At 51.2% G+C, this 24,070-nt stretch overlaps 1 protein-coding gene and 1 pseudogene across 2 annotated transcripts; both read right to left on the reverse strand.

Annotated features, from left to right (window-relative positions):
* Nucleotides 1-1,247: 1,247 nt before the first annotated feature.
* Nucleotides 1,248-23,795, reverse strand: LOC307177793 (keratin, type I cuticular Ha5-like; the record flags this gene model as incomplete). The annotated part of the gene is given in 13 exon segments (XM_079905224.1): nt 1,248-1,380; nt 9,680-9,900; nt 11,312-11,437; nt 11,517-11,552; nt 11,554-11,679; nt 12,989-13,085; nt 20,837-20,917; nt 21,105-21,114; nt 21,117-21,186; nt 21,991-22,212; nt 22,215-22,453; nt 23,139-23,261; nt 23,780-23,795. Coding segments are annotated over 13 exon segments (1,500 nt in total).
* LOC307177366 (keratin, type I cuticular Ha8-like) lies at nt 4,335-6,689 on the reverse strand (annotated as a pseudogene). Its single transcript has 2 exons — nt 6,103-6,689; nt 4,335-4,529 (listed from the first exon to the last, which is right to left on the reverse strand). The product of its transcript is annotated as a keratin, type I cuticular Ha8-like (transcript).
* Nucleotides 23,796-24,070: the final 275 nt, after the last annotated feature.

A 24,070-nucleotide genomic window follows, 5' to 3' on the forward strand; every position in this document is an offset into this window, starting at 1 on the left:
CTGCTCTTCTCATCCGTGGCTGCCTAAACATGGAGCTTCTGGTTCACGTGGCTGTTGGCTGCAAGTTCCAAGCTGGGCGGCTGCTGAAGGACTTGCCAGAGGAGCCTGTGGGGGAGCTTGGGGTGGATGAGTTTGATTGACCTTTTCTAGACTGATGGTGTCACCGGCTCAGCAATTTAACACGTTCAGCACTATCTCAATGGGATAAAGAGTTCCTCACCCGTGAGATCAGGAGAGTGAGGCCCATCCCTTCTGCAGTGGGTCTGGCCAGTCGGGATCTTACTTCACAAATAAACCCCCCTTACACGGTGATTCTTCAACTTGAGCGTGCATGGAATCACCTGGAAGCCTCGATGAAACAGACTGCTTATTCAGAAAGTCTGGGGTGGGGCCCAAGAATCTGCATTTCCAGCATGTTCCCAGGGGATGTTGGTACTACTGGATGGAGGACCACACTTTTAGAACAACCACCCTAAACCTTCTCGTGTTTAATTTTTTGCCCCTTCAAAGCTTTCAAAGTATGGGCTTCGGATCTACTTCAGAGAAACTGGGGTTCGAGCCTTGATTCAGCCACCAGCTGAAAATAGTAACAGCCGCTCCCTCTCTGCAGGGCTTTTGTGGGACCCTGTGTCACTGTGTCTATAAAGCCCCGACACGGGGCCTTGCGATGGCTTCATCCAGATTAAAGGGGGACTTTATTTAGTCTGAACGAGTCTGTATTTTAAAAGCTCTGTGAATCTGGCTTAAACAGGCTTGGTCAGGTCCAGAGCTGGGTATCCCTCATCTGTGCCATCTTGCTGCAGTTCCACTTTTAACCACGGTCCTCACTGGCTTTGCCATCTTCCAGAACCACTCTGGTGAGTGAGCCACAGCCCCTGCTTCTACAGGAACGGTTGCATCACGGTCTGGATGGAGAAACAGACCAGCAGGCACTGGACTCCTTATGCTGCAGAAGTAAAGTTTATTAGCGAAATAAAAGCGAGGTTACCCTCCCCATCTCAGAGAGATCAGGAGGCAGCAGAAGAGAGAAAATGGAGCAGTCAGGACATCCTGAAGAGAGGAAGCACAAATCCAGGGGCCAGGGCTGAGCTACCGGGCTGGAAAGCCCGTCAACAGAGAAGCACTGCCTGGCTTCAGTCTCCCCCAGGCTGGCTGGGGAAGAAAGGCCTCCGATGGCAGGACTGGGGGTTGGAGCCAAGGGACTACAGACATCTCCCATTTTCTGGCATCTCTGGCTGAGGAGTAATTCAGCATCGAGGCTCTGAGCAAGGCCCACAGGAGGCCCGAGAAGGTCCGAAAAGGCAGGGAGAGCAGTGGGTACAGGCTGCAGGGGCCGCACAGGTGCTGGAGGCTAGGGTCGCGCACATGTTGCAGGGGAGCCTGCAGAAGAAAAAAAGGTGCTTAAATATTGGCATGAGAAGTGTATGAAAATCCAAAATAAATAGGCACTTTAGAATTGGAAGAGAAAAGGGGGCTTAGACGGTACAGGTCCCTCTAGGCCTAGAGAGGGGAGTGACTTGCCCGGAATTCACAGTGAGGCTGCGGCCAGAGCTCAGAGCGCCTGTGTGCAAAGCCGGTGGCCGGCCACTCTCTTCATTTAAACACAGCCCCTGGTCCTCTTCCTTATTTCTCACAGGGGTGTACTATCTGTCCTACCTTTGTCACAGCGTTACTGAGGAACTAAAATGAGAGAATAGATACCACCGCCCCATGCAATATTTTTAAAAGCTCCTGGAATATTCCAGAGAGAATTTAGCAAAACCTAAACGCACAGAGCCCTCAGTATTTTAGCTCCTGTGGGAGTGACTAGCATCTGGGAGCATAACATGGGCCACACAATGGACGGCATGAGCTGCAGAGGCCCTGCACACCCTCCTCCACGTCCAGGCAGCCCACCAGGCTTGCTGGGTAGCAAGTTTGTCCCCAGAGGTGGGGTCTGCAATGCCACGCCTCCTTTTGAGTCATTCCTAATAAGACGTCTCTGCTTTTACACATGATATTGACACAAACAACATCAGGCTACATACGTACAGTCCTCAGTCTCCAGAAAGTTCCAACATGTGGCGATCTCACCCTCCAGCCAGGCCTTGACGTCCAGTAGCACCTGGTACTCCTGGCTCTGCCGCTCCAGGTCAGCCCGGATCTCCGACAGCTGAGCCTCCACATCGCCGATGAGGCACTGCATCTGGGCCAGCTCAGTGCCGAAGCGGGCCCCGGATTCACACAGCCAGTTCTGCAGACCAAAGAAAGAGGGAAAGAGGTTAACAGTCATCGACCCTGTCCTCAGTCTCTTCAGAAAGGCTATGACACCCCAAGCCATTGCCAGGCCCCAAGAAAAATCCAGTCCTCAGCTGTGACAACTAGCAACGCGCTGTGACTCTTCCTCGTAGACCTCAGGAGACGTTTGCAGAACCTCCCTCACCACATGAATGTTCTTGCGTCCCCATCTACGAGAGTGTTCTTGCAAAGGTGAGGAATCAGGTTAAAGCTGGGTCCCTGGTCTGTATCTAAGTGACGCATGTACCGAACCTGGGAATTGCCCATGGGAAGCGGGAGCCCAGCTGAGTCTTCCATGCCCACAAAGGAACTCACCAGCGTGAGCTGAGCCTGCAGCTCTACCTCCAGGGCCTCGTACGGGCACCGCATCTCCTCCAGCACCCCGCCCAGATCCACAGCGGGCACCACGTCCAGCTCAGTCCGGAGCTGGTCCCCCAGCTGACACTTCAGAGCGTGGACTCCCTGTGGACATAGGAGGATGTCCCATACATGGGGCCCCCACTGCCCTCTACTCAAAGCCTCACCTCCCACTTCCCATCCCCTCCAGCAATTTCCCTGCCCTCCTCTGAGGATGAGGTGCTGCCTGCGTCAGCATAGCAGCTTCCAGAGCCTTTCAGTGGGCGAGGTCCCACGGAAAGCCAGAGCTCCCCTTCAAGGCTTAACAGCGAGGCACGAGCTTCCACCCAAGCAGGAGGAAGAGCCTCACTGCTTCCTCCAAAGGAGCCTGAGTTCACCCCCAGGACGTCTCCGCGTGTCACACAAAGGGCCCCGCACCTGCTCGTGGTTCTTCTTGAGGCAGAGCAGCTCCTCCTTCAGGGACTCCAGCTGGGCCCCCAGGTCGGCCTTGGCGAGTGTGAGGTCGTCCAGCGCCCTGTGCAGACCACAGACGTCGGCCCCCTCCCCAGCTGGCAGAGCAAGTGCTCCGTCTGGTACCTTCACCAGGGCAGGCACAGGAGTTGGGGTTAGAGAGCAGAGGGGCCCCAGGACACAACCTACAGCATGCCTTGTTGGCCTTCCCTCTGCCCTCCAGTTGTGAGTTGGCGTTTCCTGTGTCGTGCACTCACAGAAACAGCAGGGTGATCCCCACTCATTCAATACTAAGCACCTAAGACAACCAGGCAGAGTGGCCGGTACTGAGGATACCAGGATGGACTGTGGTCAACGCTGCCCTCGTGGGCAGATGGTCAAAGGGGAGGCTACAGGGCAGCCAGGTAAACCGTCCTCTTCCACCCCCCCAGCTGAGATGGACCCTGGATTCTGTCCCAGATTAGAAGCCAAACTGGCAGAATGAGAGAAAGGAAACGGCTTCCTTAACTCTGGAGGAGTGAGGCGTCCACAGTGCCCAGAAAAGAGACAATAAAATATAATGTCCTGGGCTTCCCTGGTGGCGCAGTGGTTGAGAGTCCACCTGCCGATGCAGGGGACACGGGTTCGTGCCCCGGTCCGGGAAGATCCCACATGCTGCGGAGCGGCTGGGCCCGTGAGCCATGGCCGCTGAGCCTGCACATCCGGGGTCTGTGCTCCACAACGGGAGAGGCCACAACAGTGAGAGACCCGCGTACCGCAAAAAACAACAACAAGAACAACAAATATATATATATATATAATGTCCTTCCCTGCTCCTACATTGGACCCTCTAGGGAGTATAAACCCTTTGACCTTCACATGCCTCCACTGTAGGCTTCGGACCATGATTTCTGTCATGAATAATTAGCGCTCACAAATTGGTCGAGCTGCAGTGTGGAAACACATCCTTTACCAAGGCAGCGGAGTTTCGCATGAAATGACCTCGGGGTAGGAAACGCGGGGCCAAGTTCTGGTTCTACCGCTCGACGCCGTGCAACTTCTGGCAAGTGCCATTAGGGCTCTGAGCCTCTGCGTCCTCACGAAGGAGATGCCATCACTGCCCTGCCCACTTCACCCGGTTCTTCTTACATAGAATCAAGTGGAGGATGCGTTCCAAATCAGATTGTAAATTATAAAAGTTAAACAACTGCAGGTCGCCAGGGGTGTTTTCTCAAGACCTTGGGCTTAATGCCCTCTGTTTACTCCTGCTGTAACTGTGGGTTTGGGATCTTGGTCGATTACATCTCCTATACCAAGTGCCTCACGAGAGAGAAGTCCAGGTAGACATCTGGCCCCTCCCCCAAGTGCGGTACCCCAACCCACTTGGTCCTATTGTCATCAGCAGTCAGCTTGGCATTGTCTATTTGCACGACCAGCTTGCTGTTCTCAGATTTGACGCATAGTATCTGGGAAAAGAAAGTACACTCAGGGATTTGCTCGTTCCCAGAGCCATCTATGGCCTCAGTCAAAGGAAGCACCATTGGCTGGGTTCAAACTACCACATCCTCTTGGACAACACGAACTCCCAAACATGTGAGCTATGCTGGTGTGGTACAGGAGGGGCACATGCAAGAGGATGCGTGGCAAAAGGTGAAGGTATAGAGCCAAAAGAAGCAAGAGATGGAAGGTAGTTGCAAACTGAACATATAGCAAAGACTTAATTTTATTTTGCTAGATATGATGCTTAACCTGGTATAAACAAGATGTGGAATCTAGGCCACAGAACAATGGGCTGGTTATTACGCTTTCAGGTAAGGTGGGATCCATTCTTAATAAGTCCCTTTCACTGGCTGGTCAACCTCCTCAAAGGTCTTCCCTGAATCTAGCCATAGCTCCATGGCCCTTAGTCTTTTTTTTTTTTTTTTTTTTTTTTTTTTGCGGTACGCGGGCCTCTCACTGTTGTGATCTCTCCCGTTGCGGAGCACAGGCTCCGGATGCGCAGGCTCAGCGGCCATGGCTCACACGCCCAGCTCCTTCACGGCATGTGGGATCCTCCCGGACCGGGGCACGAACCTGCGTCCCTTGCATCAGCAGGTGGACTCTCAACAACTGCGCCACCAGGGAAGCCCAATTTAATTTTGTTTTTTGCCTTAGTCTTTTTTTTTTTAAACATCTTTTTTGGAGTCATGGCCCTTATTCTGATATTCTTTGTCTTTCTGTCTCCAAAACTAAGATGAAGTCTCTTAAGAAGTATTGCATTATAACCAAAGGGGACAGCAGATATACATAAGAGACCAATATTACTGAATGGATATATACTGGCTCATAAAGGACATTAGAACATACTCCCCTGACCCCTTTTGCTGCACCAGAACTTAGGTTGCCCTGTGTTTTGCAACTACAATTTAGGAATTGTAAGCACTGAAACTCAGAAAGCGTAAACTCAGAATCCTGGGGAATCAAATCCTACATCTCATCCCTTTCACATTCACATTCACCTTCACTCAAGAGATTCTCTTCCCACAAGTTTGGGGTTAGCAGATACAAACTACTATATATAGACTGGATAAACAAAACATGGTCCTACCGTATAGCACAGGAAACTGTATTCAATATCCTGGGATAAACCATAATGGAAAAGAATATAAAAAAGAATTTGCATACATATGTATAAGTGATTCACTTTGCTGTTCCGCAGAAATTAACACAACACTGTAAGTCAACTATACTTCAATTAAAAATAATTTTATCTGTGGCTGATTCCACTGCCAATCCAGGCCCTGAACATTTAGTGCAGGGTCAGTCAACTTTTTCTGTACAGGGCCCGATAGTAAATCTTTCAGGCTTTGCAGACCATGAATCTCTGTCATGACTACTCGACTCTGCCATTGTAGCACAAAAGCGGTCACAGACAATACGTCAGTGAGTGAGCGTGGCTGCGTACCAATACAACTTTAGTTACAAAGTCAAGCAGGAGGCTGAATTTGGCCTAGGGACTGTTGCTTGCCAACCTCTGATCGAGAGCATCGCAAACCTCACTTTCTGCTGCAGCTCCTCGATAGTGCAGAAGTGGCTCTGATAGTTCAGACACGCGGTGGCCTCATGGCATTCGCTCGACTCTTGGATCTGGGTCTCCAGCTCCATGTTGTCCCGCTCCAGGTGGCGCACTTTCTCCAGGTAGCTGGCCGGCTGGTCATTCGGGAACTGCATGGTCTCCTTCTCATGGCTGTTAAGGGAGCCTTCACCATAGGTCCTGCAGATTCCGATGTTGCCAGGAATGTGGCAGGTCCCCAGCAAGGGGCAGGCGGCATTGCAGCTGTGGGCAGACAGAGGCTGGGTCAGCCCAGAGGGGTTGTTCCCACTGGGATTCGGTTGGCGTGTGCCAGAGTGGCTGAGAGACATAGGGGGGCATTGTTGACCTCTGCCCCAGGCTAGTCTCTAATGTCAGTGGAGGAGACACAGATGTTTCTTGCTCCAGGAGTGTTGGTGCAGCCCAGGCAGTGGGATGAGCTGATGTAGGAGGAAGTTATGGTGGGCTGAGGATGCACAGGAGGTTCAGAGCCGCCGGGAAGGCCAAGCCACTGAGTCTGACAACCCTCTTCCCTCCCGGCCCTTTTAAACCCCATCCCAGGTGGGTGTGGTCTCCATGCTTTGACCTCCCTGCTTGATTCTCTACCTCCTGTTGCACCATCATCCTGCTACTCAGCTGTTGAGTTTACCATTAGGAGTTCCTTATCTCATTAAAGGAATGTTGAAGAATCTGAGGTGCCTCTTGGCTCTCTGATATCAGGTTGGCTGTGGGTGGGAAGTCAGAAGCTTTTTATTATTTTAAAAGAACAGAAGTCCTTTCAGCCATCAGATGTTTGTGCTTTGACTGGGGTTGGCCTCCTTGTTGATGTGTCCACACAGAAGGCATGACTATTCCTGTTGGTCTTTGGAGCAGCAAGAGAGACAAACTTCTATGACTACAGTGGCATTGACCTGGGTGAAAACTCAACCAGCCTTCCCTACCCAGGGAAGAAATTGATTCTTAGTAGATGTTATGGGCTTCTCGATTAACAAGAAGTCCTGTATTTCTTCTTTCTTCAGTTGTTTGCCTTTTGGTCTCATTTTAAGGGGCAAAAAGACTATGAAGTCCATTCATTCAACACATCTCCTGGCACATCCTATATGCCAGGCTCATACCTGACACACAGTTGGTTACGTTCCTGTCCATCAGGAAGCACAATAACTTGGGTAGCCATGGGTGTCTTAAACAGTGTCTAAGAAACTCATCAGTATGAGGGTGACTCTGAAGACCATGCCTGATCCAGACCAAAAACAGTGAGCTCAAGAAGCCAATAACAAACAACACTGAACAATAATCTTTTGGAATATCATCTAAGAACTTGACCATGAAACTCAAAAGATTTGTATTATCAGAGTCACTGCAACCCCTCTTCCTGCCTTACTTCCTTGATTCTAAAGTCTGTTATGATAGGAGCACCTATCATGTGTGTTAGGAGCACCTATCATGTGTATTAGGGGACTTATCAACCATATTGTCTATATCCTTCCTACACCGTATAAAGTGGGTATTCTTATCTTAATTTTACAAAAATAAATAAATAAGGTTTTGAGGACCAGAGATGTGAAGTCATTTTTCTTGGCTCAAGCCAATTATAAAGTGTCAAAGCCGTTCTCAGTATCTGTTTCCTTCCACTCCAAAGCCTATTCTTATTCAACTTGACTTCCACCAAATCCCCTACCCTAGCCCCCAACAGAACAACTGTGTCATTGCCAGAATTAAGAAGAATTAAAAGGCTCAGAAACTGGGCAAGAAGTTGAAATTAAGAGAGAAACAAGGGGCTTCCCTGGTGGCGCAGTGGTTGAGAGTCCACCTGCCAAAGCAGGGGACACGGGTTCGTGCCCCGGTCCGGGAAGATCCCACGTGCCGCGGAGCGGCTGGGCCCGTGAGCCATGGCTGCTGAGCCTGCGCGTCCGGAGCCTCTGTTCCGCAACGAGAGAGGCCACAACAGTGAGAGGCCCGCGTACCACAAAAAAAAAAAAAAAAAAAATACAGTACTGGCCAGATGAAACACATTTCAGGCTGGATGTTGTCCTCAGGCTGCCTGTCCTGTCTCTGGGCTATTTGGCCTCCATCCAATGTTCAGTGTGTTGTTGCTGGGTTTTTTGGGTTTTTTTGCGGTACGCGGGCCTCTCACTGTTGTGGCCTCTCCCGTTGCGGAGCACAGGGCCCGGACGCGCAGGCTCAGCGGCCATGGCTCACGGGCCCAGCCGTTCCGCGGCATGTGGGATCTTCCCGGACCGGGACACGAACCCGTGTCCCCTGCACCGGCAGGCAGACTCTCAACCACTGCGCCACCAGGGAAGCCCCTGTATTTTTTAAAATTTGTTGAAAAGGTTTAAAAATCAGGAGAACTTAAAACATTTGTTTTAAAAGAACCTAAACATTTAAAAGAAATGCAGCTTCCCAGCTTCCCTTGAATAATGAGAAGATCCAGCAGTACTGAATCTTCATCATATGTGGTAGAAATGGCCCTGAGGAGGCAGCACCACCTTCATTGGACAAGCCATAGCTCCCTGGTTATCCACTGTCCCACAGTAACACCCATGTCACTCACGTATGTTCATGGCCTAGTTCTTGAAAAATATTTGACTTTGCAACCCTTGCCCTGGAGGGCAAGATTCTAAATGGCAGAGAAGCAAGGCTGAATGTCTACCTACAATCGTCAGCCCACCAGGTATCCAAGGCCCAGAGGTATCCTGCATCCAGGCAGCCACCAAGCCCTGCCAATTCTGCCTGTACCACGGCTGGGGGCGGATACTTCCACTGCCCAAATTCAGACCCTCTCCATTGTTTATTACCTAGACCACATCCAAGGCCTCCTGGATGGCTCCCGTGCCCAGCTCTTCCTCCCTCTCTCTACTCAGCCCTTCCTGTTGCCATCTGTGCCATCTTCCTGAAGAGCAGCTTTGAGCTCTCATTGACTTGGTCAAGAAACGTTTACTGAGCATCTACTATGCACCAGATGGAGGGGATAAAAATATTTTTTCTCTGAGTTCCAGTTGTTTACCATCTAGCAAGGAGCTAGGCAGTTAAGCAAATTCTATCATTTCCTCCTCAAAAAGAAGTTAAGGCCTCCCAACTGCCTATAAAATAAAGCCCTCCCTCCCCAGCATGGCCTTTGTGGTTCACCGTTGAATGGGGCCCAGCTGATCTTTCCTGTCCTCCTTTCCACCACAGCTCAACACATGAAGCTACATAATCCTTCCAAGTGCCCCAAACATCCACCCTTCCCCAGTATGATCTCCAGTGGCATGTCTGTCTCCCTGGAGATGGAAAAGGCTTGAGAACAGATGCTTTGTCATCTTCCGTCTCAGTATCCCCTGGCACACGCTGGCACACGCTGAGCACTTAGAAGGAGTCTGCCAACTTGGAATGGAGCAGAATGGTCCCAATGGGCCAGGTGTGGGATGGCAGCATGAAGACCTGCCTGACGTCTTTGGATCATCCCGGCTTCCTAATCCCTTATTAATCATGACAGGGCTGTACCTTATGGGTAGATCCAGTTGCTTCCTATAACCTCCTCCAAACCTCTCACACCCCAGGTACTTGCAGTCCTCGCTCTCCAGCAGCCCCCGGTACGTGTTGATCTCAAACTCCAGCCGGGCCTGGACATCCAGCAGCACCCGGTACTCCTGGCTCTGCCGCTCCAGGTCACAGTGGATGTCGGCCCGCTGGACCTCCAAGTTGGTGATCAGGCATTGCATCTGGGCCAGCTGGGAGCTGTAGCGGGCCTCCGTCTCTGCCAGGGTAGATTCCAGAGAGTCTCTCTAAGGCAAAAGGAAAGACAAAATAGCTGTGAGGAGAGGACCTATTTTCCATGACCTTAGAAAGAACCGAGAAACGGCCACTGTGGAAGACGGTATGGAGGTTTCTTAAAAAACTAAAACTAGAAATACCATATGACTCAGCAATTCCACTCCTGAGTATATATATGAAGAAAACAAAAACATTCAGGAGGATATATGCACCCCAGTGTTGATAGCAGCACTATTTACAATAGCCAAGACATGGAAGCTACCTAAGCGTCCATCAACAGATGAGTGTATAAAAAAGACGTGGAGTTTATGTACACAATGGAATATTACTCAGCTATAAAAGAGAATGAAAAAAAAAGAGAATGAAATAATGCCATTTGCAGCAACATGGATGGACTTGGAGGGCATTATGCTAAGTGACATAAGTCAGAGAAAGACAAATACTGTATGATATCACTTATATGTGGATTCTAAAAATACAACAAACTAGTGAATAAAATAAAAAAGAAGCAGACTCACAGATATAGAGAGCAAACTAGTGGTTACCAGTGGGGAGAAGGAAAAGGTGAGGGGCAATATAAGGGTAGGGGAAAAAAGGGTTATTAGAGAATTATGTGAAATCACGCATGTGAAACTTCTGAAAATTGTAAAGCGCTATAGAGTTTAAAGAATCTTCCATTCAATTTTTTAAAAAAAGAAAGAAAGAAAGAGCCGAGAAGAGCCAAGTCTCTCCTTGGGTTTGGGAATGACCCCTCCCTACCTGAGTCACTGAGGAAACTGAAGCCCAGAAAGGTCAAGTGACTTGTTCAAGGTTAAACAGCTGGGAAGTGACAGGCCAGCGTCTGAACCTCCGTTCACGTGACGCTGAATCCCTTATTCCTTCTTCAACCTTACTCAGGCTTCAGGCCTTGGACCTGCGGTTCTCCAGGCTCCCCCGCTACAAGCATCACTGAGATCAGTGGTCTTCAACCCTGGCTGCACTTTAGAGTCATGTGGGAGACGCTAAAAAAATGCCCATGCCCAGGCCCCACCTCCAGAGACTCTGCCATAATTCATCTGGGGAAGAACCTGGGCATGGAGACTTTTTAAATCTGCACAGGCGGGGTTGAGAAGCATGGGTCTGGAAGGGCAGGCTAAGCAGAGGACAAGTCTTCTTGGGAAGTGTTTGACAGGAGCCACCTAACCCACATCAGATTTGAAACATGGCCCTTTTATCTCTGAGCTGGGTCTTGGGAGAAACCTCCCTGCAGGAGAGGTCAGCCGGGCAAGCAATGGTGGTGGTTAAATCTGGACCTCCTCCCCCTCGCCGTCCCCCTCCTCCCGCCTCTTCCTCTTCCCCCTCCTCCTTCCTGGACGCCTGCCCCTACATTCGGTGCTGCCTGAGCTCCAGAGCTGGGAGACAGGCACCCACAGGCGCATTCACCAGGCTGTGTCGGGCCTGCAGCTCGATCTCCAGCGTGTTGACCGTTCGTCTCAGATCATTGATGTCTGACTGGTAGCTCTGAAGCTGCTCAGAGCTTGTGGCTACCTGCTGGTTAAGTGCTTCCATCTGCAATGGGGGAGACAGGAGAAGGCTGGGGGTGCCTCTCAGGGATCCTGGGGAGGCCAGCCCCCTGCGAGAGGCCCGCCTGCCTGGTGAACCATTCCTCCATGTCCCTGTGATTAGTTCTCCACCAGGGCCCCGTACTGACACCACATCTCTTCCAGAACCCTGTTCAGGTCCACGGGGGTTGCGGCGTCCACGTCAACGTTAAGGCGGTCCCCAAGCTGGCATCGGAGGGCATCGACTTCCTGAAAAGACACAAGAACACCAGGCAAGTGTGAGGTCGTGAGATCCTAGATCACCTCCCCAAGGAGATGTGAGAAGATGGAGCAAAGGATGCTAAAGACCTCTGCCTTAGAGGGGCCCTGTGAGGACTGCAGCCACTCTGGAGCACCCCGAGGGTCTTTCAGCTCCACCTGGACACCCCGTGATGGGAGAGGCTTCCTACAGCTTTGGCAGAAGCCAGGAGCAACATCGGGGTTTGTTTGGTCCATTTGGACTAAAATGGGACAACTGTGCCCTGTCTCCCCGGCCCCCCTCCCAGCGTGCGTTCGTCCGGGAAGGAGCACTGCAGGAGCCTGGCTTTCCTTGGTTCAAGGCCCAAGTGAGAGCAGGCGCCTCCCAGGCTCCTGCCAAGAAGAGAAAGTTGCTGCTGAGGCTGCCGATACCAGCGATAACTCCTCATTAGTGGCCTCCTGGGGCAGTTCCCAGTTCTCTGATCCAGATGGGGTGAGTCAGGTGCTTTCGGGCGCTCATTGAGTATGTGGTAACATTGTTACTTTACACTTCAGCCTGAGGAAACCCAGCCAGGATTCAGAGGCACTTGTGCTTTCAAATCCCAAGTTGAGAGGTTGAGTGTCAACCCAGGGAAAGAGGTAAAAAACACCAGCGCTCGGGTGGGCTTTACAGCATACAGGTGCCCAGGGTGGAGGGGTTCCCCTCCAAGGACCTGCAGGAGATGAGGAAAAATCAGAAAGCAGAGGGTCGACCTGTGGCTTTTGGATTAAGTGTATTATATGCAAACAGAAGAGAGGAAGGGGAACAAGGATGGGGAGAGAAGAAAAGAAGAAAACCACTGCAGTTCACCTCTCCCTTAGACGAGATGGGGGCCACCCCCCGCAGTCCAGCCTAGCAGAGACGGACGGGCCATTCCATGTTGGTTCTAGAAAACAGCCCCCTCCAGCCCTAGTGGGCCACTCTACCCCTGTTATGCAGCTCTCATGAGAAAAACAAGTCACCACAAGCCCTTGGCAGTCACGCCAGTCCAGGAAATGCAGAAGGGAAGGTCGTTAGCATTTCCAAGCACCAACCAAAGGACAGGTGTTTAAGACCTGTGACTTCATTGAATTCTCGCTGCAGCCTTGTCGATAGAGTTAGCCCCATTTTACAGATGAGAACATAAAGGAAAGGTTACAGAAGGGTTAAATAAATTGGGCAAAGTCACATATACAATCTGTGGCCGGCCTGGGAATTTCAGCCCATGACTACCCAACCCCAAATCCCACGTTCTTCTCACTGGGCCCCCCAGGACCACCTCAGCTGGACTTCAGGCCTCACCTCCTCGTGGTTCTTCTTGAGACACATCAGCTCCTCCTTCAGGGACTCCACCTGCATCTCCAGGTCGGCCTTGCACAGGGTCAGCTCATCCAGCACCCTGCACAGGCTACTGGTGTCGGCCTCCACCAGCTGCCACATGGCCAGCCCCATCTCGTACCTATGTCACGACAGGCTCAGCGACTGAGGGGTGAAACTGAGTGCCAACCCCAGGGAAGACCTTGAGCCACTGGCGCTTTTCCTACTGTCTATGAAACTGACAGAAAGCTGCCCCCAGGCATGTGCCGGGAGACAGGGCGCCTCCGTCCCCTGGCCGCACTCACTTGGTCCTGAAGACATCGGCAGCCACCCTGGCATTGTCGACGTGCACGATCATCCTGGCATTCTCTGCCTCGGTGTACAGAACCTGGGGGCCACAGCACACAGAGGGGGTCGGCCCAGGACAAGAAGAAGGAAAAAGAACCCAAGTGAGGAGAACCAGTAGCCCTGCAGCCATCCCTGCCGAAGCCTCTGGAACTCTGAGGGATATTCAGTGAACTGCAAGTCCTCAGAAAACGTGAGGTTTATTTTTCAAGCACCTGGGTCTTCATAAATCTGAATGCCCCATTTTGAAGGCAATGAGCAACGTGGGAGGAAAAACTCTGTTAGACATGACAGTGAGAAGGGTCCTTAACGAGCACTCAGGTTTACCGAAAACTCACCACGTACCGAGGGCTGGGCTAAGCACTTTACCTGTATTAACCCATGGAAACGCTTTGACATAAGGACCCTTATTATCCCCATTTTCCCGATGAGGAAACTGAGGCCCAGGGAAGGGACCTCCTAGAGTCACGCAATGAATCCATGACAGAACTGAGACTAGATCCCAGGCCTCTTTCCACGTGAAGGGCTCCGGCTGAGCACTCGAATTAGGAAATAATCCTGCGTCCTAGGGAAGTTTCTTTTCCCTGAACGTAGCTTAAGAAACGAGTGAGATTCAGATCTGGAAGGCCAGCTCTTTGGGTCTCCTTCCCAGGGAGTCTGTTCACCGCTTGCCCTCACCTTCCGCTGGAGCTCCTCGATGGTCTTGAAATAAGACTGCTAGTCAGGACCCAAGGCAGGCGCTCGAGACCGGGAGGCGTCTCGAGTGCAGCTCTCCAGCTGCGCGTTGTCTCGTTCCAGCTGGCGCACCCTCTCCAGGTAGCTGGCCAGGTGGTTGTTCAGGAACTGCATGGTCTCCTTCTCATCGCCATTGAAGGAACCCTCGAAGTATCGGCTGTAGGAACCCGTGGAGCCGGAGCTTCTGCTGGTCGGGCGGCAGCTGCCGGGCTGGCAGGAGCTGGCTAGTGCGCCTTTGAGAGGCACGTGGCTGGCCGGTAGGGGGTGGGCGCACAGACAGAGGGCATGCACATCCCGGGCTGGCAGACGTAACCCAGGCACAGCTCCAGTCGGCAGCTCGTGCTGCTGGAGCAGACAGAGGGTGACGGGGGGCAGCTCTTGATGGAGGCTGGGGAGCAGTTAGACGTCATGTCGGAGAGGCTGCAGCTGCGTGAAGTGTCCGTGTCTGCCAACCCCATTCCGCTCGGGCCTTTTTACGTACCCTTGGAGTCAGGGGGCTTATGCTAGACCACCAGTCCCAGAGGAAGCTGCTCATTCATTTGTAATTTGGTTTCCAAGAAGGAGTTCCTTTCCTCATGAAAGAGGCCAAGCTTGTCATTTGGCTAAGGCAGGACTCTGGGCTCCCATCATTGATGACCGGGCGAGCGCCTCAGGATACATCTTCAAAGGACCAGCTCCAGGCCCGGGCCCTCATTTCTAGGGTGGGGCTGCCAGGCCTGGCTCTGTGCTGCTAGTGGCATTGCCCCCTGCGGCCCCACCTGCTCTGTCCCTGAGAGAGGCCACAGTTCTGTGGGGCAGCGACCCCTCCTTTTAATGAGATCATTCCCTGCAGGAAGAGGAGGCCCGGCCCCTTACAGAGGAAATGTGTGGGTGACGGAAGCTGCACCGATGCTGGCAGTGGTGTGAATCCAGGGAGGAAAGAAAAAGAGCCTCTGAACCTCATGAATGTGCATCATCTTCCTCCCAGGGGAAGGAAATAATATTAGGGAGGAGAGAACAAACTCAGCACAGCCTAAGAATCAGGGGCCTCCTTTCAACTGGATGCTACTGAGAAAGAGAGAGGTAAGGACCCCAGTCTTGGGAAAGGAAGTCAATGCCATGAATATCTCTGTGAGCAGATGCTCTATCTCGACCATCTCTGGATCCTCCCCTTCGTTTCTCACTGCTCCACGTACAGAGAGTTCGATTATTGTTGTTGAACAAGCTGGAACTGGCTCTGACCTCGCTTTCTGCAATGGGGGGGCTCACTCTGGGACCCCAGAGACAGGAGCAGAGTGAATCAGCTCCCTTGAGAAGTGACACTGCAGCCCTGGGACGAGCAAAGCCAGGAGACCAGGAGCAAGTGTCTCTGATTCTAGAAGCCACTGGGCACTTCTTAAGAAAGCAGCAGGTGAGACCAGTGGTTTTTAGTCCTGCCTGTAATACTTGTGGGCTCACACACTTCGTGTTTACTATGGGTGTGTTATATAGCCACTTTTTATTTACGCATCTTCTCAATATAATATTGAAGTATAAGTACTTTTCTTCTTTTTCATATATTTCTAGAAGAGTTGGTGAAGGGGCATGGAAGGAAAAGTGCCGCCCAGCCCTATTCCCTGAAATGTGTTGCTTAAGAAAAGTCAAAATAGAGATGCCACCTTCTAACTAGCTGTGTGACCTTGGGAAAGTCACTCTACCTCTCTGGGCTTCAGTTCCCTCCTGCAAATTGAAAGCGTTAGATTAAATCATCTCTCAGTTTGATTTCCTGCAATAACCATAAATTCCAGTTCTTTTGTCTGTATTAACTGTTTAGAGAGGACAGAAGGACGGGTGATGCAAACACCAACCACATGGAGTGAGACTTATCAGACCAGCCTTTTTGAACGTGTACAAGTACCAGGTGCTGTGCTGGATGCTTGGCATTAAATTGCCCATTTAATCCTTACCCTAAAAATATAAGATATAATTACACCTTGGAGATATTGCAGGTTCAGTTCCAGACCGTGGCAATCAAGAAAATATTGCACTAAAGCGAGTCACACAAATTTTTAGGTTTCCCAGTGCATATAAAAGTTATGTCTACACTGTGCTGTAGTCTATTAAGTATTCAGTAGCATTATGTCTTTTTAAAATGTACAGAATTTAAAATGTTCATTGCAGCTCTATTTACAATAGCCAGGACATGGAAGCAACCTAAGTGTCCATCGACAGATGAATGGATAAAGAAGATGTGGCACATATATACAATGGAATATTACTCAGCCATAAAAAGGGATGAAACTGAGTTATTTGTAGTGAGGTGGATGGACCTAGAGTCTGTCATACAGAGTGGAGTAAGTCAGAAAGAGAAAGACAAATACCATATGCTAACACATATATATGGAATCTAAAAAAAAAAAGAAAAAAAGTGGTCAGAAGAACCTAGGGGCAAGACGGGAATAAAGATGCAGACCTACTAGAGAATGGACTTGAGGATACGGGGAGGGGGAAGGGTAAGCTGGGGCAAAGTGAGAGAGTGGCATGGACATATATACACTACCAAATGTAAAATAGATAGCTAGTGGGAAGCAGCCGCATAGCACAGGGAGATCAACTCGGTGCTTTGTGACCACCTAGAGGGGTGGGATGGGGAGGGTGGGAAGGAGGGAGATGCAAGAGGGAAGAGATGTGGGAACATATGTATATGTATAACTGATTCACTTTGTTATACAGCAGAAACTAACACACCATTGTAAAGCAATTATACTCCAATGAAGATGTTAAAAAAATAAATAAGTAAATAAAATTTTTTTAAACATGTACAGAATTTAATTAAAAAATAATTTCTTGCTAAAAAATGCTAATCATCATCTGAGACTTCAGAAAGTCATAGCAGTAACATCAAAGATCGCTGATCACAGATCACCGTCACGAATATAATAATCATGAGAACGTTTGTGAGAATTACCAGAATGTGACACAGAGATACGCAGTGAGCAAATGCTATTGGAAAAATGGCGTCAATAGACTTGTTCAATGCAGGGTTGCCACAAACCTTCAATTTGTAAAACACGCGGTGTCTGTGAAGCACAATAAAGAAAAGCACGAGAAAATGAGGTCTGCCTACACTCATTATTGTAATAACGTGTAGTGGTGGTTCTCACAACGTGGCCTCCTGACCAACACTGTCAACATCACTCAGGAACACGTTAGAAAAGCGGTTTCTCAGGTCCATCCCAGACCAGCTGAATCAGGGACTCTGAGGGTGGGACCTAGCCATCCGTGTTTAACAAGTCCTCCAGGTGGGTTTGAGAACCACCGGGTGATAGGAGCATATATATCTTTTTTCTAAGTGTAATTTCCAGATCATTGTTTTTTCAGAGGACAGGATCTCTTCAGTCTTTAAGGAATTAGCTCTGCGGGTCTAAATCAGAAGGAAGCCAGAAATGAAAGTGGGGCAAGGAAAAGGTGGACGCCCATCCTCAGAGCAATCCTGGCGCCCTGCTGGAATGGAGCTAATGATAGTTACCAGTTTTCAGATGCTGAGCATGTGCTCGGCAAAGCACCAGGGACCTTACAGCACGGCAAGTGTCCTGTTCTCTATTTCACTGATGAGGAAACTGAGACTCCCAAAGGGACTACCGCCTGTTAAAGCTCCCATAAGCAGTAAACGCTGGGGCTAGGATTTGAACCCAGGTCAGGCTGCCCACATGCGGAGCCCATGTTCATCACACTAAGGCCAGACCCCCTTTAGCTGGCCTCCTTCCACCACTGAGGTAGGACAGGAGAGAGGCAGTGAGTGGACATCCTTCCTGTCCCATCCCAAGGCTTCCCTCAGACAAGGGTCAATCCCACCCCTGGCACCTGACACACTGCCTGGCCCAGGGAGGCACTTAGTAAAAGTTTGCTGAGTGAACTGAATGATCCTGAGACCCTCATCTTCTTTAGGACCAAGGGGTTCCAAGAAGATGGGAGCTGAGGTGGTGCCGGGCACCAGGAGTGAGGGTGCTGGGAGAAACCAAAACCCCAGGCCTTCCTTTACGGGGGGTGGGAAAGGGGAGGATTCTAAAATTGAATCAAGGTGAACTCTACTGGGTGCTCTTAAGGGTTGGGGGTCTCAGGACTACCTTGGTCAGCATCTTTCACCAATCTGTTCTCCACCTGGAGCCCTGTCACACTCTCTTGATGTCGCTGAAGCACCTTAGCTGTGCTCTTGGCATCTTATGAAGAGCGTATGGCCATCTAGGGACAACCTGTCTTCCTTTCTATCTCAGAGTTTTCCCTTCATCCTTCTCCATTTCCCATTGGGATTGGTGGGGCTTTTGTCATTTGCCTGGTCTGTCGAGGAGGGACATTCTGGGCACAAGTGAGTCTTTGGTCCGAGATGCTGGGAGCTCCCACTTCCATGCGGAAATGCCTTGGGACCCAAAGGCACCATGCACCTCATCAGAGGTCAAGAGCACAGGAGAACATGATGAGTCTCTTAAGAACAAGACTGTCTGGACTGTGGGTGGAAGTCACAGCGGCGGGCTCACTCTCCCATCTCCTGCTTTGGATGGGCTGTGGGTTTTAAGGGGGTTTGCTGAACTGGAAGGGCTGTGTGAAGGTTGAAGATATCACGCTTCTAAAAGCGTGGGACTTTTATGGAGTCCCCTGGGTGTGGGATTCCGTACTGTTTCTCGTACAAGGACCACAGGCATGAGGCTAATGAAGTGGCCTAAAATTCTTCACATTATACCGATCTCAGCGTTCATCATCCTCTCCTGGGGCCCCAGAGCGACCATATATACTAAGAGGGTAGTAGTAGGGGTCTGGTCACCTGTCACCTGTCACAACACTGGAATCTTGGAGAAGGGTCTTAATCAGGAAAGCTGAGCTAAATGCTACACTGTAGACCTCTAACCACCCCAACTAGGGGCACAGGGACCCTGTCATCCTCAGGGTCATACATGGTCCAACCTCCCCCATTCATCTGCCCAAGAGTCACCCCTCCTCACCCAGCAGAGACACAAACCAACAATATCAGAACAGAGCTGGTTAGGCATGGAGAACCAGAGCAAACGCTCTTTATTGTTCCTCCAACAGGAGCCTTCTGCTGCATTTCAGACCCCACCAAAACAGCACCCAGAAGGAAAACCTGGCCCAGGAGGCAGCCTGAGAACAGAGACCCTGACCTCCGTTGAAATGATGAGCAGCTGAGGGCTTCAGGGTTGGCCAGCCTTAGTGACAGGCTTTGAGAAAGGTGAAGGTGTGGAAGCCTTCTCAGGGCCAGGCCTAGGCCTGGGCTCTGCACAAAGACAGGGGATTGGGCTTTAGGATTACGGTTGATTTGAGGCCAAGTCCGAGCCCTGGAGATAATGGCCTTGGCTTACTGGACTAGCCACTCTCAGAACCGGCCCCACAGGCAGGGCACACAAATGGGGCGGGGGCTACAGGTGGTGCGGGCTGCACCAGGCCCACAGGAAGCCACAGGAAGACAGGGGAGGCATGACTTGGAGGGCGAGTGCTCAGGGGCACACGGGTTACAGGGGAGCCTAGGAGAAAAAAAAGGCCAGAAGACTATAATTTTCCAGTTGCTGTTTTCAATAACCCAGAGCACCTTAAAAATCCCCCTCGTCCTGGAGTTCGGGGTTTGGGGGCATGGGCCACCCGTTCTCCTTGCTGGGCCCTGCAATAAGCCTTTCTCTGCTCCAGACGCCAATGTGTTGGTTTGTTTCGCCTCCCTGTGCGTCGGGCACACGCACTTGAGTTCAGTGACAGTTGTCAAAGAAAGAAGTAATTATGATATATCATGTCGTTCGGCTGTGAAAAATACAGTGAAGTCATAATGATGAAAACTCTAAATATTGATTTAACTAAACGTGAAATACATATGAATAATCAACTACATTCAAGAATTAATTTAATAAATTTTTTTTGTTAATGAATGAAGAAGAAAAGAAAAAATACCCTAGTCCTGCCCCCTCATTTTACCAACGGGGAAACACAGGCCCAGAGGGAAAAGGGACTTGCCAGGGTTGCACGATGAATGTATAACAAGACCTGAACTAAAACCCAAGGCTCCTGATTCCAGCTGCTGGGCTCTTCCCAGGCACCATGCTGTATCCCCAGAACTTTGTAGATCGTATTCAGAAGATGAGAGAGCGTGCAGGGATCCTCACTCGGAGTCCTCGCTCTCCAGCAGCCCCCGGTGTGTGTTGATCTCACACTCCAGCCAGGCCCGGACATCCAGCAGCACCCGGTACTCGTGGCTCTGCCGCTCCAGGTCACAGCGGATCTCCACCAGCTGGGCCTCCACGTTGGTGATCAGGCGCTGCATCTGGGCCAGCTGAGCGCTGTAGCGGGCCTCCATCTCTGCCAGGGTGGGTTCTAAAGCATCTCTCTGGGAGGGCAAGGACTGTATAGGGAGGAAAAAGGTTAGATGTCAGAGGAGGAGCGAGGAGGTCACGCCTGATCCATCTGAGTCTCAGTGAGGCCTCAGAATCCAGGAACGGGAGCTCAGAGAGTCACTCTGAGCCTGGATGAACCTCATCTCATCCAGAACACAGTTCAGGTCAACAGGTGGGGCAGCGTCCACCTCGACATTGAGTCTATCACCAAGCTGGCACCACAGCGAATTCAATTCCTGTGCCACAGACCAGGGTCAGCACTAACTTTCCCAGAGGACTGACTCACTCATCCCCCTCCCCCATGCTCACGTGATCCCATGTTTACCTGCCCCCCCCATGGTTCTTCTTGAGGCTAAGCAGCTCCTCCTTTAGGGACTCCATCTGGGCCTCCAGGTCAGCCTTGCACAGGGTCAGATCATCCAGGATCCTACACAGGCCATTCATGTCTGACTCCACCAGCTGCCGTATGGACACCTCCATCTCGTACCTGGCAGGCACATAACAGGGCGCCTAGAGCTGCTTTTCCTTTTTATATCTAAGTCAGATCCCACCCCAGACTGGCCTGGTGCTGTGTGTCCTGCCTGGTGCCTCAGGGACTCGATAACCAAAAGTCTGAGCACCACCCATGTCCAGCTCTACCAGCCCCCAACCAATGAGCGAGTGGGACAACTCACTTGGTCCTAAGTCATCTGCAGCCAGCTTGGCGTTGTCCATCTGCACCACCAGCCTGGCATTCTCTGCCTTGGTGCACAGGGTCTGGGGAAATAAAGAAGTGACTTCAGTGAGAGAAAGGGCATTCTTCTGGCAGGAGCTCCCCAAAGCTGGTGCAGGCTGCCTCTGAAGGAAGAGGGTCACCCATCCCTGGGCTCTTGGCACTGAGACTCCGTGGAGCCTTACGGGCATGCTGTAGGGATCAGAGCAGGTGACCCCTAAGGTCCCTACCAAGCAGAGCATCTCTCACCTGGGTTAGAGAGAGAGAAATGCTGCAGGGAAGGCCTGGCACGGCGGTTTCCTCCTGTCTTCCTATCTCCCAGGACTACAGGGGGTTCACGGCAGGTTATTACCAAGAGCATACTATGTAATTCCCTGGACACAAATGGTCCCTCTCAGGAGTCAGCTAGGACTTTCTGGGCAAGAAGGAAACTGAGCAAGAAGGAAACTTCTGACAGGCTCTCCCTTCCCTGAGTTAGTTATAGGAGACCTGGTCTGCACCAAACACATCAACCCTGATCCCCTCCCCTTAAAAAAAAAAAAAAAAAAAAAAATTAAAACTCAGAGAGGTGGCTTGTGGTACTGAAGTTCTCACGACCGGTTAATTCATAGAGCCTGTATTCAAGCTCTGGCTCCACTAACGGCCCCCTGGGTCACCTTGAATAACCAGCCCGAGCCTCAGTGTTCTTATCTGTAAAATGGCCTCATGATACCTCCCTCATAAGATTATTGAGAGGAGCAAATGAGGCCACCCATGTGACCAGGCTTTGTGACCTCTGAAGTGTCCCGTGGGAGCAGGGTTGCCAGGCCAGTGCTGCTGGCACCAGGCTCCTACTCTGAACCCCTCACCTTCTGCTGGAGCTCCTCAATGGTCCGGAAGCGGGACTGGTAGTCGGGGCACACAAGGGGGTCTTGTTGCTGGCTCCGCTCCCGGATGCGGCTCTCCAGCTCCGTGCTGTCCCGCTTTGGCTGCCGCACCTTCTGCAGGTAGCTGGACAGCGGGTCGTTCGGGAACTGCATGGTCTCCTTCTCGTTGCCGGCAAGGATGCCCTCCCTGACCCAGCCCCCTCCCCCTCCATGCTGTAGCTGCTGGCAAAGCCTCCGGAGGGGAGACAGCTGGCAGCCCTGCAGCCGCTCCTGCCCAGCCCAGCTGAGCGGGCAGAGAGACTCCAGGCCCCCCGGGACGGGCCGGGGAGCTTGCAGGAGTTGCTGGAGTACATCGTGGACACGCGAACCGAGTCCCCACCGGCCCCTCCCGGGACCTTGAGAGGCCCCGACAAGAAGCTGGCCTTGAGGCATTTGGAAGCCACGGCTTCGGCGGCACAAGGGATCAATCTCCGAGACCAGATGCCCCCAGTGCAGAGAGGCAGCTCCTCACCCCGAGTTTATATCTCTGCCCCGGTGGGTGTTGGCCTTTACAAAGTGTTTTCTCCTCATCAAAGTTAATACCACTTTCTATCAGAGCCCCTCATTAACCTGTTACTTAGCTTCCCGTGAACATCTCCCGGCCTCGTAAAAACGGAACCCCGTTGGACCGGTGGCTACGTCGAGACTCATCTGCGCCCCTCTGTGTCTCCGGGAGGACCAAGTCCCCATCTGTGCTTCAAAGGGGCCTGTGGTCAGCACCCAGCCCTCAGCCGCCTGGCTAAGAAGTGTGGGAGTCCAGCCACCATCTTTTTTTTTTTTTTTAAATCAAGGGTGATATTATTATTATTATTATTATTTATGGCTGTGTTGGGTCTTCGTTTCTGTGCGAAGGCTTTCTCTAGTTGTGGCAAGCGGGGGCCACTCTTCATCGCGGTGCACGGGCTTCTCACTATCGCAGCCTCTCTTGTTGCGGAGCACAGGCTCCAGACGCGCAGGCTCAGTAGCTGTGGCTCACGGGCCCAGTTGCTCCGCGGCATGTGGGATCCTCCCAGACCAGGGCGCGAACCCGTGTCCCCTGCATTGGCAGGCAGACTCCCAACCACTGTGCCACCAGGGAAGCCCCCAGCCACCGTCTTGACTTTCTCCAGCATAGTCTCCTTTGATGAGCCCAAGGGAGTAGAGGAGGCCTCGGGCTGGCTCCTGGGAGATCGACGAGCAAGCCTGGTTGTTGCAGGAAGCTGGGGGCCTCCCACCTAGGGAGACACAGAAGACTCTAGAATGGCCAGGGAAATAGGGCCATGGTGACCAACTATCCCGGTTTCCCCATATTCTGGTTTCAGTGATAAAGCCCCATATACTGGGGAACCCCTCAGTCCTGGGCAAAATGGGACAGCTGGTCACCCCAGATACAGCAGAGCCTCGAGGGACACATCCCCGCTCCCTTTCTTGCCAGGAAATCTCCTCTAATGAAACTTCAAAGCTTTTGCACAGCAAAGGAAACCATAAAGAAGATGCAAAGACAACCCTCAGAATAGGAGAAAATATTTGCCAACGAAGCAACTGACAAAGGATTAATCTCCAAAATATACAGGCAGCTTGTGCAGCTCAATATCAAAAAAACTAACAACCCAAACCAAAATGGGCAGAAGACCTAAAGAGACATTTCTCCAAAGAAGATATACAGATGGCCAACAAACACATGAAAGGATGCTCAACATCACTATTCATTAGAGAAATGCAAATCAAAACTACAAGAGGTACCACCCCACACCGGTCAGAATGGCCATTATCAAAATATCTAGAAACAATAAATGTTGGAGAGGGTGTGGAGAAAAGGGAACCCTCTTGCACTGTTGGTGGGAATGTAAGTTGATACAGCCACTGTGGAGAACAGTATGGAGGTTCCTTTAAAAACTAAAAATAGAGCTACCATATGACCCAGCAATCCCACTACTGGGCATATACCCTGAGAAAACCATAATTCAAAAAGAGTCATGTACCACAATGCTCATTGCCGCTCTATTTACAATAGCCAGGACATGGAAGCAAACTAAGTGTCCAT

Source organism: Stenella coeruleoalba (genome assembly GCF_951394435.1).
Source record: "Stenella coeruleoalba genome assembly, chromosome: 19".
In the NCBI taxonomy this organism is placed as follows: domain Eukaryota; kingdom Metazoa; phylum Chordata; class Mammalia; order Artiodactyla; family Delphinidae; genus Stenella; species Stenella coeruleoalba.